The sequence below is a fragment of the Paramormyrops kingsleyae genome, chromosome 4 (assembly GCF_048594095.1).
Source record: "Paramormyrops kingsleyae isolate MSU_618 chromosome 4, PKINGS_0.4, whole genome shotgun sequence".
Lineage (NCBI taxonomy): Eukaryota > Metazoa > Chordata > Actinopteri > Osteoglossiformes > Mormyridae > Paramormyrops > Paramormyrops kingsleyae.
Window position 1 is genome coordinate 13,990,134 of NC_132800.1, and position 13,417 is coordinate 14,003,550.

At 45.7% G+C, this 13,417-nt stretch overlaps 1 protein-coding gene across 5 annotated transcripts in view; it reads left to right on the forward strand.

Annotated features, from left to right (window-relative positions):
- Positions 1 to 13,417, forward strand: part of myripb (myosin VIIA and Rab interacting protein b) — an 84,516-nt gene that overhangs the window by 61,703 nt on the left and 9,396 nt on the right. Inside the window, exons 11-15 of one of the 5 annotated variants that reach the window (XR_011989935.1) lie at positions 858 to 1,418; positions 3,330 to 3,392; positions 3,523 to 3,611; positions 3,719 to 3,983; positions 4,088 to 4,446. Coding sequence is in view for 2 of the 5 variants with exons in the window: in XM_072710725.1 (XP_072566826.1) it covers positions 858 to 1,418; positions 10,923 to 10,985; positions 13,229 to 13,399 (795 nt within the window). In the remaining 3 variants the exon portion in view is untranslated. Of the gene's footprint in view, positions 1 to 857; positions 1,419 to 3,329; positions 3,612 to 3,718; positions 3,984 to 4,087; positions 4,447 to 10,922; positions 10,986 to 13,228; positions 13,400 to 13,417 lie in introns of those variants that run through there. The other 4 variants (XR_011989936.1, XR_011989934.1, XM_072710725.1 and 1 more) reach the window with 4 other exon arrangements.

Genomic DNA, 13,417 nt, shown 5'->3' on the forward strand with positions numbered 1-13,417 from the left:
ATATATATATATATATATATATATATATATATATATGTATATATATATATTCTACATTGTGTTTTTAAAGTAACATTTATTTGGTTAACATTTACTCTGACATCATTTGAGCGTAAAATATGACTTAAACAATGACTTAATGTCATCAATAGGGGGCAGTGAAGCCAAACCTAAATATAAGCCATTACCTATGAACGGGATAACAGAAATATGAACCCGCCGCTTTAAAAATAACACCCCCTTCCATTAAAGGGTCCAGGCCAGATTTTTGTGTGAGGCGATCAGGAAGAGAAAGTGTGCTGCTGTACGAAGGATTGATATGAAGGAAGCTGCCCTCCTAAATCAGACACTTCTAGAGAGTAGGAATATTGATCCAGTAAATGTAAATATAATTAATCACCTACCTAGCTAAATTCTTTACTTACTTTACATTTCACATTTAACACATTTAACAGACACTTTTCAGCAAAGTGACATACAAATGAGGCAAATGGCAAATTACAAACACATGATCCAAGTCAAGGAGCAGGCATGGCGCAAGTGCAGCTAGGCCGAGCTACCAGTGAATGCCCAGGTACTTACTGGTTAGATCCCAGTTATACTGGTTGTTTTTTGTCTTTACAAGGTTTGTAAAAATACTTGACAAATCAGTATCAGGCCTGGTTTATGTGTTGGTTCTGAGCCCGTAGTTAAAACCAGGTGCTACTGGTAATTGAGTTGATGACCAGTAGGGTTGCTCTTTCTGTCTGGGACAAATGCCATTCCAACACCTCAGTGCAGTGTGGCAGGAGATGTAGGCATCTCCTGAGCTTGTGAAGGCTCCCCTGGCTGACAGGCTTCCTTCTGTCTTCTTACAGGACTGCAGTGGTTTCCTGCCCAGCATCCTGTGCAGACGGAGCACTGGGCAGGATGGTCCAACTGCAGCCAGCCAACCAACCACTGTGACCTCAGATGCTATGGCAACAATCCCTAGCTCTCTAAGCCACGACATCACTTCCGGCTCCCCCAGCGCGCCTCTAGAGACGAAGTGGAAGAGCAAGCCATGTGTTCCAGTCAGCTGTGGGGAAGACAAGAAGTCAAGCTCGTCTGAGGAGGACCTGCTGGCTCGGGATGCAAGAGCAGGGGGCAGGTCACAGAAAAGTGATGAAGGGGGACAGGACCACAAGGAGAAGTCTGAGAAAGTAGAAGAGTGGAAAGAGGACAGGCTACAGGAAAGAGTGGCTGTGAAAGTGGATGAAAGACAGAAAGAGGAGGCAATTTCAGTATCAAGGGAGAAAGGAGCAAGTGAGAAAAAGAGGTCAGTGGAAAGGGCCAGCAAGGCAGGGAAGGAACCTGGAGAGCTTGTAAACAGTAAAACCCCAGAAGAGAGCACCCCCTTCTGTTCGGAGGACCAACCATCAGCAGAAGATAGCCTCAAAGTAAGAGCTGTTTACTACACTTTGCGTTCCCCATTAACTCGATCAGTCATAACATGATTATTCTAACAACATGACTTCCTTTTTTTATATTTATAAGAAATATACATGATTTAAGACAGCTATTATATTGGAAAGTATGTAATCTACTCACTATGCTAATTATGTAGCTTAATACATATTTTATGTTTTAAGTGTTGTTACGACCCTGTCTAGGGGTTAGGGTGTAACAGAGGAAGGGAATGGGGAACACAGGGTGTGGTGTACAAGGGAACACACGTGGACAAAGGGGATATTTTTATAGTTTTTTTTATATTTTATTCACGCAAGACAGACACACAACAGCAAACCTGGTGCAAGAGCTTCAGGAGTGATAAAGGCCAAAACAATAAACAAAACCCCAACTACCGAACGAAACCCAAGTCTAACTGAACTACCAAAGAACACAGAAACAACAAAACCTATACCTAACTCCCTATCCAAATCAGTGGACACAAAGTATAACAAAACAAAACGGCAACCACTCCCTACGCACCAGATACATACACAAACACACATACAAGCCAAAGCGTAAAGTCCGAGGGGCGCGCGAAGTCGTAAACCAAAAACCGGGCGAAAGATCGAAAACCAGAAATCAAACAAAACCAGGACAGAAGTACAGAGAAGGGCAAAGCGAGAAATCGTAATCCGAGAAACCAAAACCGTCATACACAATAATCATTCAAATAAGCAAACCAAAACACAATCCAAAATATGAGCAGAGCTCTCGAGGGTACTTTCTGTCCGGCTTTTCACTTCTGCCGGACGGAAGTGACGGCCGGCTTGCGGGGAAAGGTGGGCGGGGTCCAAACGGGGAGGCGGAGCAAGGGCCGAGCCAAGTGGTCCTGGTGGAGGGGGCGGAGCGAACAGCAGCAGGACGTAACACCCCCCCCCACAAGTGTGAACCTCATAGGTTCCACAAAACACAGTTAATTAGAAACAGGGTATATTACCCCAGTATATACAAAAAGGTCATACGCGTGAGAGGGCGTCAGCCACCAAGTTACTAGTACCTTTCTTATGGACAATCTGTAGGTTGAATGCCTGTACAATGAGGGACCAGCGCATTAGTCGTTGGTTGGAATTACACATTTTGTTCAAAAACACAAGGGGGTTGTGATCAGTAAAAACGGTCACAGGTTGGGGACTATCACCTACGTACACTTCGAAGTGCTGCAAAGCGAGTAACATCGCGAGGGCTTCCTTCTCTATCGTGCTGTATCCCAACTGGTGCTTAACGAATTTCTTTGACCAATATGAAATCGGATGGTCTAAACCCGCGGCGTCCTCTTGTAGAAGGACAGCGCCGGCTCCAGTACCGCTGGCGTCTACCTCCAATTTAAAAGGCTTTCCAAAGTCAGGGGCAGCTAACACGGGGGAACTAGTAAGCAGGGATTTTACCGAGTCGAAAGCAGATTGGCATTCAGCAGACCAATTCACTTGGGCGTCCTTACGGAGTAAATTGGTTAGGGGTGAAACGACATCCGAAAAATTTCGGCAGAAACAGCGGTAATAACCCGCCATCCCCAGGAAGCGGCGAAGGTCTTTCTTTGTCTTTGGTATGGGGAACGACGTAATTGCTTGGACTTTGGCGTCCACAGGCTTGACTGTTCCGTGTCCCACCAGTTTACCCAAGTAAGTGACAGTGCCCTGTCCGAATTCACACTTCTCGAGGTTTAACACTAACGAAGCCTCCTTTAATCTAGTAAAGACTAGGTCTAACACCGTCATATGGTGTTCCCACGAGTCAGAGTAGACAACCACATCATCTAAGTAAGCTTCACAATGTCTAACACCGCCGAGTACTATATTCATTAGTCGCTGAAATGTGGCTGGGGCATTACGTAATCCGAAGGACATAACCGTGTATTGTAGGAAGGTGTCTGGGGTAGCGAAGGCGGAGATCTCCGAAGCACGAGGGGTTAATGGTACCTGCCAATATCCTTTCAGGAGGTCGAGCTTGGTTACGAACCGAGCGGACCCAATGCGGTCCACACAATCTTCCATTCTAGGAAGCGGAAAGGCGTCGGGTTTGGTTACCGCGTTGACTTTCCTATAGTCGGTGCAGAAACGAGACGTACCATCGGGTTTTGGGACAAGCAAACAGGGTGAACTCCAGGGACTGGAACTAGGAACGGCAAGACCCGTTTCCAGCAGGTAATCAGTCTCCTTTTTTAATAGCTCCCGCTTATGAGGACTAACGCGATAGGGGTGCTGTTTAATGGGGATATGATCTCCAACATCAATGTCATGTTCTAACACAGGGGTCTGCGAAGGGGTGTCGGAGAATAGCGACGGAAACTTGCGCACTAGGGCCTGGATATCCGATTGGGCGGCTCTGGGTAAGTGAGCAAGCCTTTTCTCGAGGACTTTAAGGGCTTCTGAATTTGGTAGGCGAGCGCATGGTAAACAATTTCTCCCGAGGTGCAGCTCATCGAGTTCGGGCGAGTACTCGCGCACCGGCACAGTAACCACAGCAGAGGGGAGCAAAACAGAAGCGGACGAAGGAACGGGGTCAGCACGATCAACGTAAGGTTTTAGCATATTGATATGACACAGGCGAGTTTTCCGCTTGCGGTTTGGGGTCTCAATGATATAATTTGTGGGACTTACTTTTTCCTGTATACTATAAGGACCTGAAAACCGGGCTTGAAGAGACGAGCCAGGCAAGGGCAAAAGGACTAACACGCGATCTCCCTCTTGGAAAGACCGTTCTCTAGCGGTCTTATCGAAACGAGTTTTCATCACCTCCTGTGACGAACCTAACGATCGCTTGGCCAAGTCCCTGGCTGCACCAAGGCGCTCATGCAGAGACTTAACATAGCCTAACACATTCCTAGTCTGAGGAGGTGGATTCGGGGACAACCACTGCTCTTGCAGTACCTTCAAGGGACCACGTAGCGTATGCCCAAAAACAAGCTCAGCTGGACTGAATCCAGTGGATTCCTGTACTGTATCCCGAATTGCGAATAAAAGCAAAGGTACTCCCTCATCCCAATCTTTTCCTGCCTCTGAACAGTAAGTTCGCAACATTGTCTTAAACGTTTGGTGAAAACGCTCGAGGGCACCCTGGGACTCCGGGTGATAAGCACTGGAGACCTGATGTCTAATTTTCAATTCCCGTAATACCTGGGAAAACAACCGGGAAGTAAAGTTTGACCCTTGGTCGGACTGTACATATCTCGGTAAACCAAATGTGGTACAAAATTTTATTAGCGCTTTCACCACCCCTTTTGTTTTTAAGCTCCGCATGGGTATTGCTTCGGGGTAACGGGTGGTGGCACACATTAGGGTAAAGAGATAACTATTCCCTGAACGAGTTTTGGGTAATGGACCCACACAATCAATAAAGACATGTTCGAAGGGTTCCCCAATCGCTGGGACTGGGCGCAGGGGAGCGGGGGGAATAATTTGGTTCGGCTTTCCGACTATTTGGCAGGCATGGCACGAACGACAGTATCTTTTTATGTCTGAATTTATTCCTGGCCAATAGAAGCACTTGGTTATGCGGGCGAGCGTCTTCCTAATTCCAAGGTGACCTGAACACGGGTGATCGTGAGCTAAGGCTAATACTTGAGGTCGAAGGGGACATGGAACAACCACCTGAAATACCGTAGCCCATTCCTTGGGAGACTGAGGAGGTGTCCACTTCCTCATTAGCACACTGTGATCCAAGAAGTAAGCTACTGCGTGGTCTGCTAAGTCTGCTTTCTCCACGGCCGAATCAAAGCACTCCTTCAGGGAGGGGTCAGCTTCCTGAGCGGAGATTAACTCTCCCCGTGTACATATGCTACCAGTGGCTTGGGGTGGAACAAGTTCTTCTAGTTCAGGTTCTGGACCAGAGCACGGGGGCAAAATGGTGATCTCCTGATCAGCCATAAAGGTGTCAGCTAGCTCAATGTCTGCAAATTTTCGAGCCTGGGACCGAGTGAGAACACAAGTGGGGAATACAGCAGGATAGTCAACATCCAAATTGTCGGAGCAGCACCCTGGCTCTGACGCTACCTCAGGTAGTGGAACTACCTTACCTCCCGCTATGTCGTTCCCCAAAATGAATGTAACACCCGAAACAGGAAGACGAGGTCGAACAGCCACTTTAACAACACCACAGAAATCATTGGTTTTCAAATACACTTGGTGCAGAGGCACTCTCACAGTTCCTAACTCAATCCCTTGCACAAGAACATCATAACCAGTGTACGTCGAGTCAGTAAAGGGTAACACATCGTCTAGTATAAAGGACTGAGCAGCTCCAGTGTCACGCAAAATGGTTACAGGGGTATTTACATCGGCATCATCGAACGAAACAAAACCAGAAAACACAAATGGTTGGAAGGCAGGTTCAACAGAGTGGGCTGGCGGCGAGACATCAATAACACAATCAGCAACATTTACCTTCCTAACAGCCGAACGGGTATTCTTGCGCCGAAGCGCAGGACAAACGGATATCAGATGACCAACTTCATGGCAATAGAAACATTCCCTGGTTTCTACGCGTGAGGTAGAAACAGCCGTCTCAGGGGTCGGCACCGATCTAGGGTGGAGTTTACGAGGCATAGGAGTAGGAACAAACACGGTTCGATGGGTCAGTATGAATTCATCAGCGAGGGTGGCGGCTTCCGCAAGAGACGTCACCTTTTGCTCATTCAAGTATATAACCACACGATCAGGTACACAGTTTTTAAATTCCTCTAACAAAAGCAGCTCTTTAAGATGATCAAAGTCAGTCACACCACTAGCGGTACACCATTTATCAAAGAGGAGTGACTTCTCCCGAGCGAATTCCACGTGAGTTTGCTGGGCGGATTTACAAAGTTTCCGAAAGTTCTGCCGGTATGCTTCGGGCACTAACTCATAAGCCCTTAAAACAGTGGCCTTCACCACATCATAATCTAGACTCTGTTCTAATCCAAGAGCCGAACATACCTCCTGAGCTTTCCCTACGAGTTTGCATTGAAGCAAAAGCGACCAAAGGTGCCTGGGCCAATTCAAAGTGGTCGCGATGCGCTCGAAGATGGGGAAATATGCATCCACTTCATTTTCTCTAAATATGGGCACGAGTCCAATATGGCGACTCACGTCAAATCCAATGTTCTCCTTTTCAGGAGATCGAGTTAAACCCAGCGGAGATTGAGGATTAGGACGCACGTTCTCGTCCGGCGAACCTACACCGGCACGAGCGGTGGAGCGAGCAGTTTCAAGGGGCGAGCTTACCTTCCGCGGCGGAGGAACAGGCTGTGGCTGGCCTACCCTCGCCCTTTGCACGGCAGCGTCCCGCTCTGCTTCCATCTCCAAAGCCCTAATTCGTAAGATTTGGGCTTGGCAGTCCTGCTTCTTAATCTCCAATTCGGTTTCTCTCAGCCGAATTGTGAGGAGGATCTCCTCCTTAGACGAGCCGAGATTCTTGGGATCCATGCGAGACCCTGGCACCGGGCCTCCGGCTTCCGCCGTCGTAGGCGACCGGGCTGGGCTAGGTGCAACACCCGAGAGATCTCCAGGCTCTGGCAGGATTCCTTGCATAACCAACTCGTCGTGCAGGACCTGCTTAATCACCTGCTTCGAGGCACCGACAGGGATCACCACGTTGAAGAATCCCGCTATGGCTACCAGGTCAGACTTCCTGCAAGCCTCAAATTGTTCCGCTGTGGGGTTCAGCGTAAACTCAAGCAGGTCGAACGTAGCCATACTAAACCTAGTTACACAAACTATCCCTACCACAGATAAACCGCCAAGCAAACCCGAAAAACACACAGCAACCGAGTGACAACACAGAGGGATGATGCAAAACAGTGAAATCCCAGACAATGGGATCCCGGACGAGCCCCCAATTCTGTTACGACCCTGTCTAGGGGTTAGGGTGTAACAGAGGAAGGGAATGGGGAACACAGGGTGTGGTGTACAAGGGAACACACGTGGACAAAGGGGATATTTTTATAGTTTTTTTTATATTTTATTCACGCAAGACAGACACATAACAGCAAACCTGGTGCAAGAGCTTCAGGAGTGATAAAGGCCAAAACAATAAACAAAACCCCAACTACCGAACGAAACCCAAGTCTAACTGAACTACCAAAGAACACAGAAACAACAAAACCTATACCTAACTCCCTATCCAAATCAGTGGACACAAAGTATAACAAAACAAAACGGCAACCACTCCCTACGCACCAGATACATACACAAACACACATACAAGCCAAAGCGTAAAGTCCGAGGGGCGCGCGAAGTCGTAAACCAAAAACCGGGCGAAAGATCGAAAACCAGAAATCAAACAAAACCAGGGCAGAAGTACAGAGAAGGGCAAAGCGAGAAATCGTAATCCGAGAAACCAAAACCGTCATACACAATAATCATTCAAATAAGCAAACCAAAACACAATCCAAAATATGAGCAGAGCTCTCGAGGGTACTTTCTGTCCGGCTTTTCACTTCTGCCGGACGGAAGTGACGGCCGGCTTGCGGGGAAAGGTGGGCGGGGTCCAAACGGGGAGGCGGAGCAAGGGCCGAGCCAAGTGGTCCTGGTGGAGGGGGCGGAGCGAACAGCAGCAGGACGTAACAGTGTTGATATTTATATTTAAGAAATATTTTATATTTCTGTTATGTTTTATGATGTTTTATATTACGCTTCTGAGTTTTAAGTCATGCCTTTTGGCAACACTATATAGTAATATGTGTGTAATGCTATAATAGTTCTATAATGATTCTGTAATAACTAATGAGCTTTCTCATGTCTGTCTGTAAAGTGTGACTTGAGCTTGATTTTAAATCAAGATGACACAGACCACTAACAAAGTGGTGATAACTAATGTAAATGTTTGTGTTTTATCATTCTTTATGGTCTTGTGAATAATTAACGGTGAGTTGATTGGATAGGATTCAGCATTAACGTGGAACGTTGATGCTTAAAGGGGCAGTTTCCACTCCTGTCATTTTTACACTTCAGGATATGGAGTCACTGAGTAGATATGAATGCCATTCAGCTATTCCAGAAACTTCTGCAGGGCCAAATTGCCCCTTTGGCCTCCCGAGGGCGTTAAAGCACCATGGATCTGCCCTTGATTTTCTCCTCAGAATAAGGAAGGAACTTTTAGGGTTTTCATAATATGCATAGAGAGAAGAATAAGAAAAGAGCTTAGTACTGCTTCCATTTGTCTGATATGAAAAGTAAATAACTTTCAGATGTGAAAAAGATTTTACCCTCAGATAATTTTGAGTCAAATACAGGGATATTTAGAGTCACCCTTCTGAATTATTTATTAATTCAATAATAATAATAATAATAATATTTTTATAAACAAACAAACAAATGATAATAAGCATATTTGGGCCAGATTTAGGTCTTTGTTACAAAAAAAAACAGTTTCAACCAACCAGTTGAGTCCTCTGTGACTGTGACTCTTTATACTCAATTGGTTGGTTGAAACAAAATCATGGTCTGGACTTCTACTCTCTGGACCTGAAATCTCCAAATCTGGTAAAAAAAGATCCCTTTCAGCTGAAAAAGATTTCCTGACTTTCCAAGGATCTGGGGCCATATTTGATGTCAGAGAAAGTTTGGCTCTATCAGGCTCCATTTCGTAACTTGCTGAAGATCACGTAACTGAAAGTGTGCAGGAAACAGAACTCACACGTAACCTGACCTCCAAGGACAGACGGCCACTAGAGGCAGCTTCCCCGATTCATGCCTTTATTTCTTCTTCTACAATTGTGACGCATCTCTTACCTCCTCTCCTGTCCTAACTACTGCGTCGGTGGCTGTTATTATAGTTTTTTTTTTATTATTATTCAGTTTTTATTGTCATATTAGTTGAGCTACCTATCGAGACGTACTATCTAGCCTTTTTGTGCATGTGCAGTTCCACCGTTTTGGGGTTAGGGTTAGGTTTTAGGGGTTTGGGTTAGGGGTTTTTGGGGGGTTAGGGTTTGGTTTCGATTAGCACTACGGTAGCCTAACTCGACAAAGTAGCTCAACTCGACAGAACACCGGAACTCATAAAGACCACGATGATATATCATACACACAACTTGGTCTTTAGCAACGATAATACATTATTAATTACTTAAATACATAACAAGGCAATATTTTTGTTTCAACGCCTTTAAGTTACATCGAACATTTCATCTGTGTGGCATTTTTCTTGCTCTTTTTGCGCTCCTTCTCATTAGCATTAGCATCTACAAGCGCTGCTCCTCTCTTCCCTGTCTCCACTTGTTCTAACATCAGGTGTTCTGGTTCATTTCTGCTCTGCTTGAGTTCCGATGGCTTTGTTGCTGTTACAACCTGGCATGTGTATTTCAGTGGCCAAAAAAGTGGATTTTTCTGCAGGCACGTGGTGCAGTTTTCCCTTACTAACCAAATGTAAGATAAGTGGAACATACTGATTTAGGCAGATTTACAGTATGTAAAAAAAAAAAAAAATCATGCAACACAAACTGTTTTATTTGCATTTATTCCAAACTTTAACTCAAATTAAGTTTCATTGTATTGGGTATAGCATTTGAAGTGGCTGGACACAGACTGGCAGAGGTCCTGCCAGTGAAATTTATTTTAGAGGACGGTTTAGGAAAGCTCATTTATATTCATGAGAGAAGCTACCTGATTGGCTGGTGAACTCTGTCCAAGGCATTCAGTGGCCAATCAGGTAGTGCTTTTCTTATGAATATTAATGAGTTCGCCCAAACCACGCAGTAAAATGGATATTTGCGTCCACATGGGAGAGGACAAATCAGAATCCTGCAAGCCCCAGCACAAATTAAGCACAGTATGCAGGTGGACAAAAATGTTTGGATCAGATCAGTGCATCGATACATAAGGCACTCAAGATGCATTTCAGTTTTTTACATGCCTCCAGTGTAAACATCAATCATTTCTACTTAATTTTGATATAATTTAATTTCAGGCTAAGGTTTAGTAATTTTGTTTTTACGGATTGACTCAAAATTAGTTATTTTGTGTTTTATGCTTTTTAGGCAGTCCTATGTGTACTTGAACTCACAGTGCATATTAAGTACTCAAAATCGGCAAAACAGATTCCAGGTCTTATTAATGGTCATCTAAAGGCAATAATTTGGATTATGTTTCCTCAAATGATTTCCGTCAAGGAACAAATAATTTCTATAGCTAAGCAGCGTTTAAAAACGGTTAAGGAAAATACTTGTCATTTTATTAGTTTCAGAAACTGTTAGTCTCAGAATCAGTATTAAAAGTTTTAATTTAGCTGTAGTTTATTCAATTTTATTTTCACATCTTACTCTATTTTAGACTTCTTTATAGCCTTAGTTAACAATAGTAACCCTGGTCTCTGGTCCTCTGACTTCCTAACCCTGCATGTTTCTGCTTCCCCCACCCTTACATCTCTCCTTGTCTGTATCTCCACTTCACCCCATTCTCTGATGTTACACTTATCTTCCTGTATCCCTGCTATTTCATCCCTTCTTGTATCCCTTTCTCTTTCCCTTATGCTGCAAGGAAAGACAGGACAGCCTGGACCTCCAACAGAGGCTGCATTTCCTCTCCTCTGTATTACAGCAGGTGAGAGTCTGTTACAGCAGGAGAGTCTTTTACAGCGGGTAAGAGTCTGATACAATGGGTGAGGGTCTATTTTACCAGGTGAGAGACTGTTATAATGGGCGAGGGTCTGTTATAGTGGGTGAGGGTCTGTTATACCAGGTGAGAGACTGTTATAATGGGTGAGGGTCTGTTATATCAGGTGAGAGACTGTTATAATGGGCGAGGGTCTGTTATAGTGGGTGAGGGTCTGTTATACCAGGTGAGAGACTGTTATAATGGGCGAGGGTCTGTTATAGTGGGTGAGGGTCTGTTATACCAGGTGAGAGACTGTTATAATGAGCGAGGGTCTGTTATAGTGGGTGAGGGTCTATTATACCAGGTGAGAGACTGTTGTAGTGGGTGAGGGTCTGTTATAACTGATGAGAGACTGTTATAATGGGCGAGGGTCTGTTATAGTGGGCGACGGTCTGTTATAATGGGTGAGGGTCTGTTATAGTGGGCGACGGTCTGATATTGTGGGTGAGAGACTATTATAATGGGCGAGGGTCTGTTATAGCAGGTGAGGGTCTGCTATAGCAAGTGAGAGTCTATTATAATAGGAGAGGGTTTGATATAACGGGTCCAGGTCTGTAATAGAGGATGAGTGTCTGTTACAGCAAGTGAGGGTCTGTTATAACAATTCAGGGTCTGTTTTAGCAGGTGAGGGTCTATTATTGTAGACAACAGGCTGTTATGAGGGTCTGCTATTGTGTGTCAGGGTGTGTTATAGCGGGTCAGGGTGTGTTAAAGTGGGTCAGGGTGTGTTATAGCGGGTCATGGTGTGTTATAGCGGGTCACGGTGTGTTATAGTGGGTCAGGGTCTATTACAGCAGGAGCGAGTCTATTATAACAGGTCCTGGTTTGCTGCTAATTCAACTCCATAATGTAATATGCATGTGTTTATTTTTTTCAGTCTGACAGAGAGAAAGGCAGCTCAGAGTGTAAACAAGGCTGGATAGAAATAATAAATCTAATGATGCTCTTGAGATGCACATCAGCAATCGGTTGATGAAAATCTCCCAGATGACCATGTTTGTGTCGTGGAAAGTATATTTTTAGACTGTAGGATTAAATTTTTTTTTACACAACATGCATGGCAAAGAAATCGGGTAGCTGTTTAAGGAGCACTGAAGCGGGCAGCAGCAGGAACGTAACTGGAGAAGGCCGGGGAAATCGCTTGGGCGATTGTTGGTCTTGTGTGATGATTGTCTCGACCCGCTGTTGGTCATGGGGGGTTTTGGGGGGGCATACAGCTGGAGCCACAGTCACATGGCGCTCTGATTATCGGGCTGTTGACTTCCCTCTCCTTCTTCTCCTCAAAGATTTTCTCTGTGATGCTCTTAAAGAAACGACCAACTACCCCCCCCCCCTCAGCCATCCATCCACCGCTCCACTCCTGACCCCCTCTTCACTGTCGTGAGTTTTTTTTTTTGCGGTGGGGATCAGTGCCTCATTACATCCTGTTATCCTGCTGGATCAAAGCTGAGGCAGCTGATTAATTCATTACATCTCAGGGTTATTGTGCTCTCTTCCTCCCCTCTGCCACCCCCCCCCCCCCCCCCTTGGGTTTTATGTGACAAAATAAAGGCAGGGCACGAGGTGTGTGATTAAAGAATTCTCGGCTTCAGAAAAGTTCTCGCTAAAAGGCCGAGCGCTTTCCTAACAGGGGGGGTGTGGAGGACTCGACCCGGCCGCGAGTGCGTGAGTCATGCCGTGAAAGCACACAGGGGCCCTCTTTCTTCTTTGAAGGAAGTCTGGTCACTATGGTCACCATGCCCTGTTCTGTCGAAAAGTGGTGCTGGTGTCCGACATCTCATGTCCCGGCAGCTCAGAACGCAGGACTGTGTAAAATCCTGAGCTGCGAGTGACGTGTCGGGAGCCGGCACAAGGTGGCCCCGCCTCCATAAAGCCCCGCCCCCTCTGATTCATCCTATCAGATGCCATCGACTCACAATGGACTTTGTGTGAAACACATTAAAAGCACACATGGAGGGATAAATTCAAAATGTTTTTGAGAATTGCTATATAAATAAAATATATTAATGATGATGATGATGATGATAATAAAGCCATGTGTCTTTAATTTTACAGCTCGAAGTTTCTAAGAAATCAGTTTAGACCAGTTTAAACGCCAGTGCAGTGTCCCCCTACTGGGACCAGCACTGCTGTACCCCCCACAGATGATCCTCACGGCCTGGCTTTTTTTCTACTCTCCCCGGGGGCAGAAGTACTCAGCGGCCTCTCTGACCAGCATTACCACGGAGGTGCTGAAGGTGCTGAACAGCACGGAGGAGCTGATTGAGGAAGTGGCTGGTGAAGGCCCCGCCCCCAGCCCCGCCCCCACCACCCCGGACAGCCAATGGCTGGGCGAGCACCTCGCCAAACTGGAGGAGAACGTAAGTCACTGACCACCC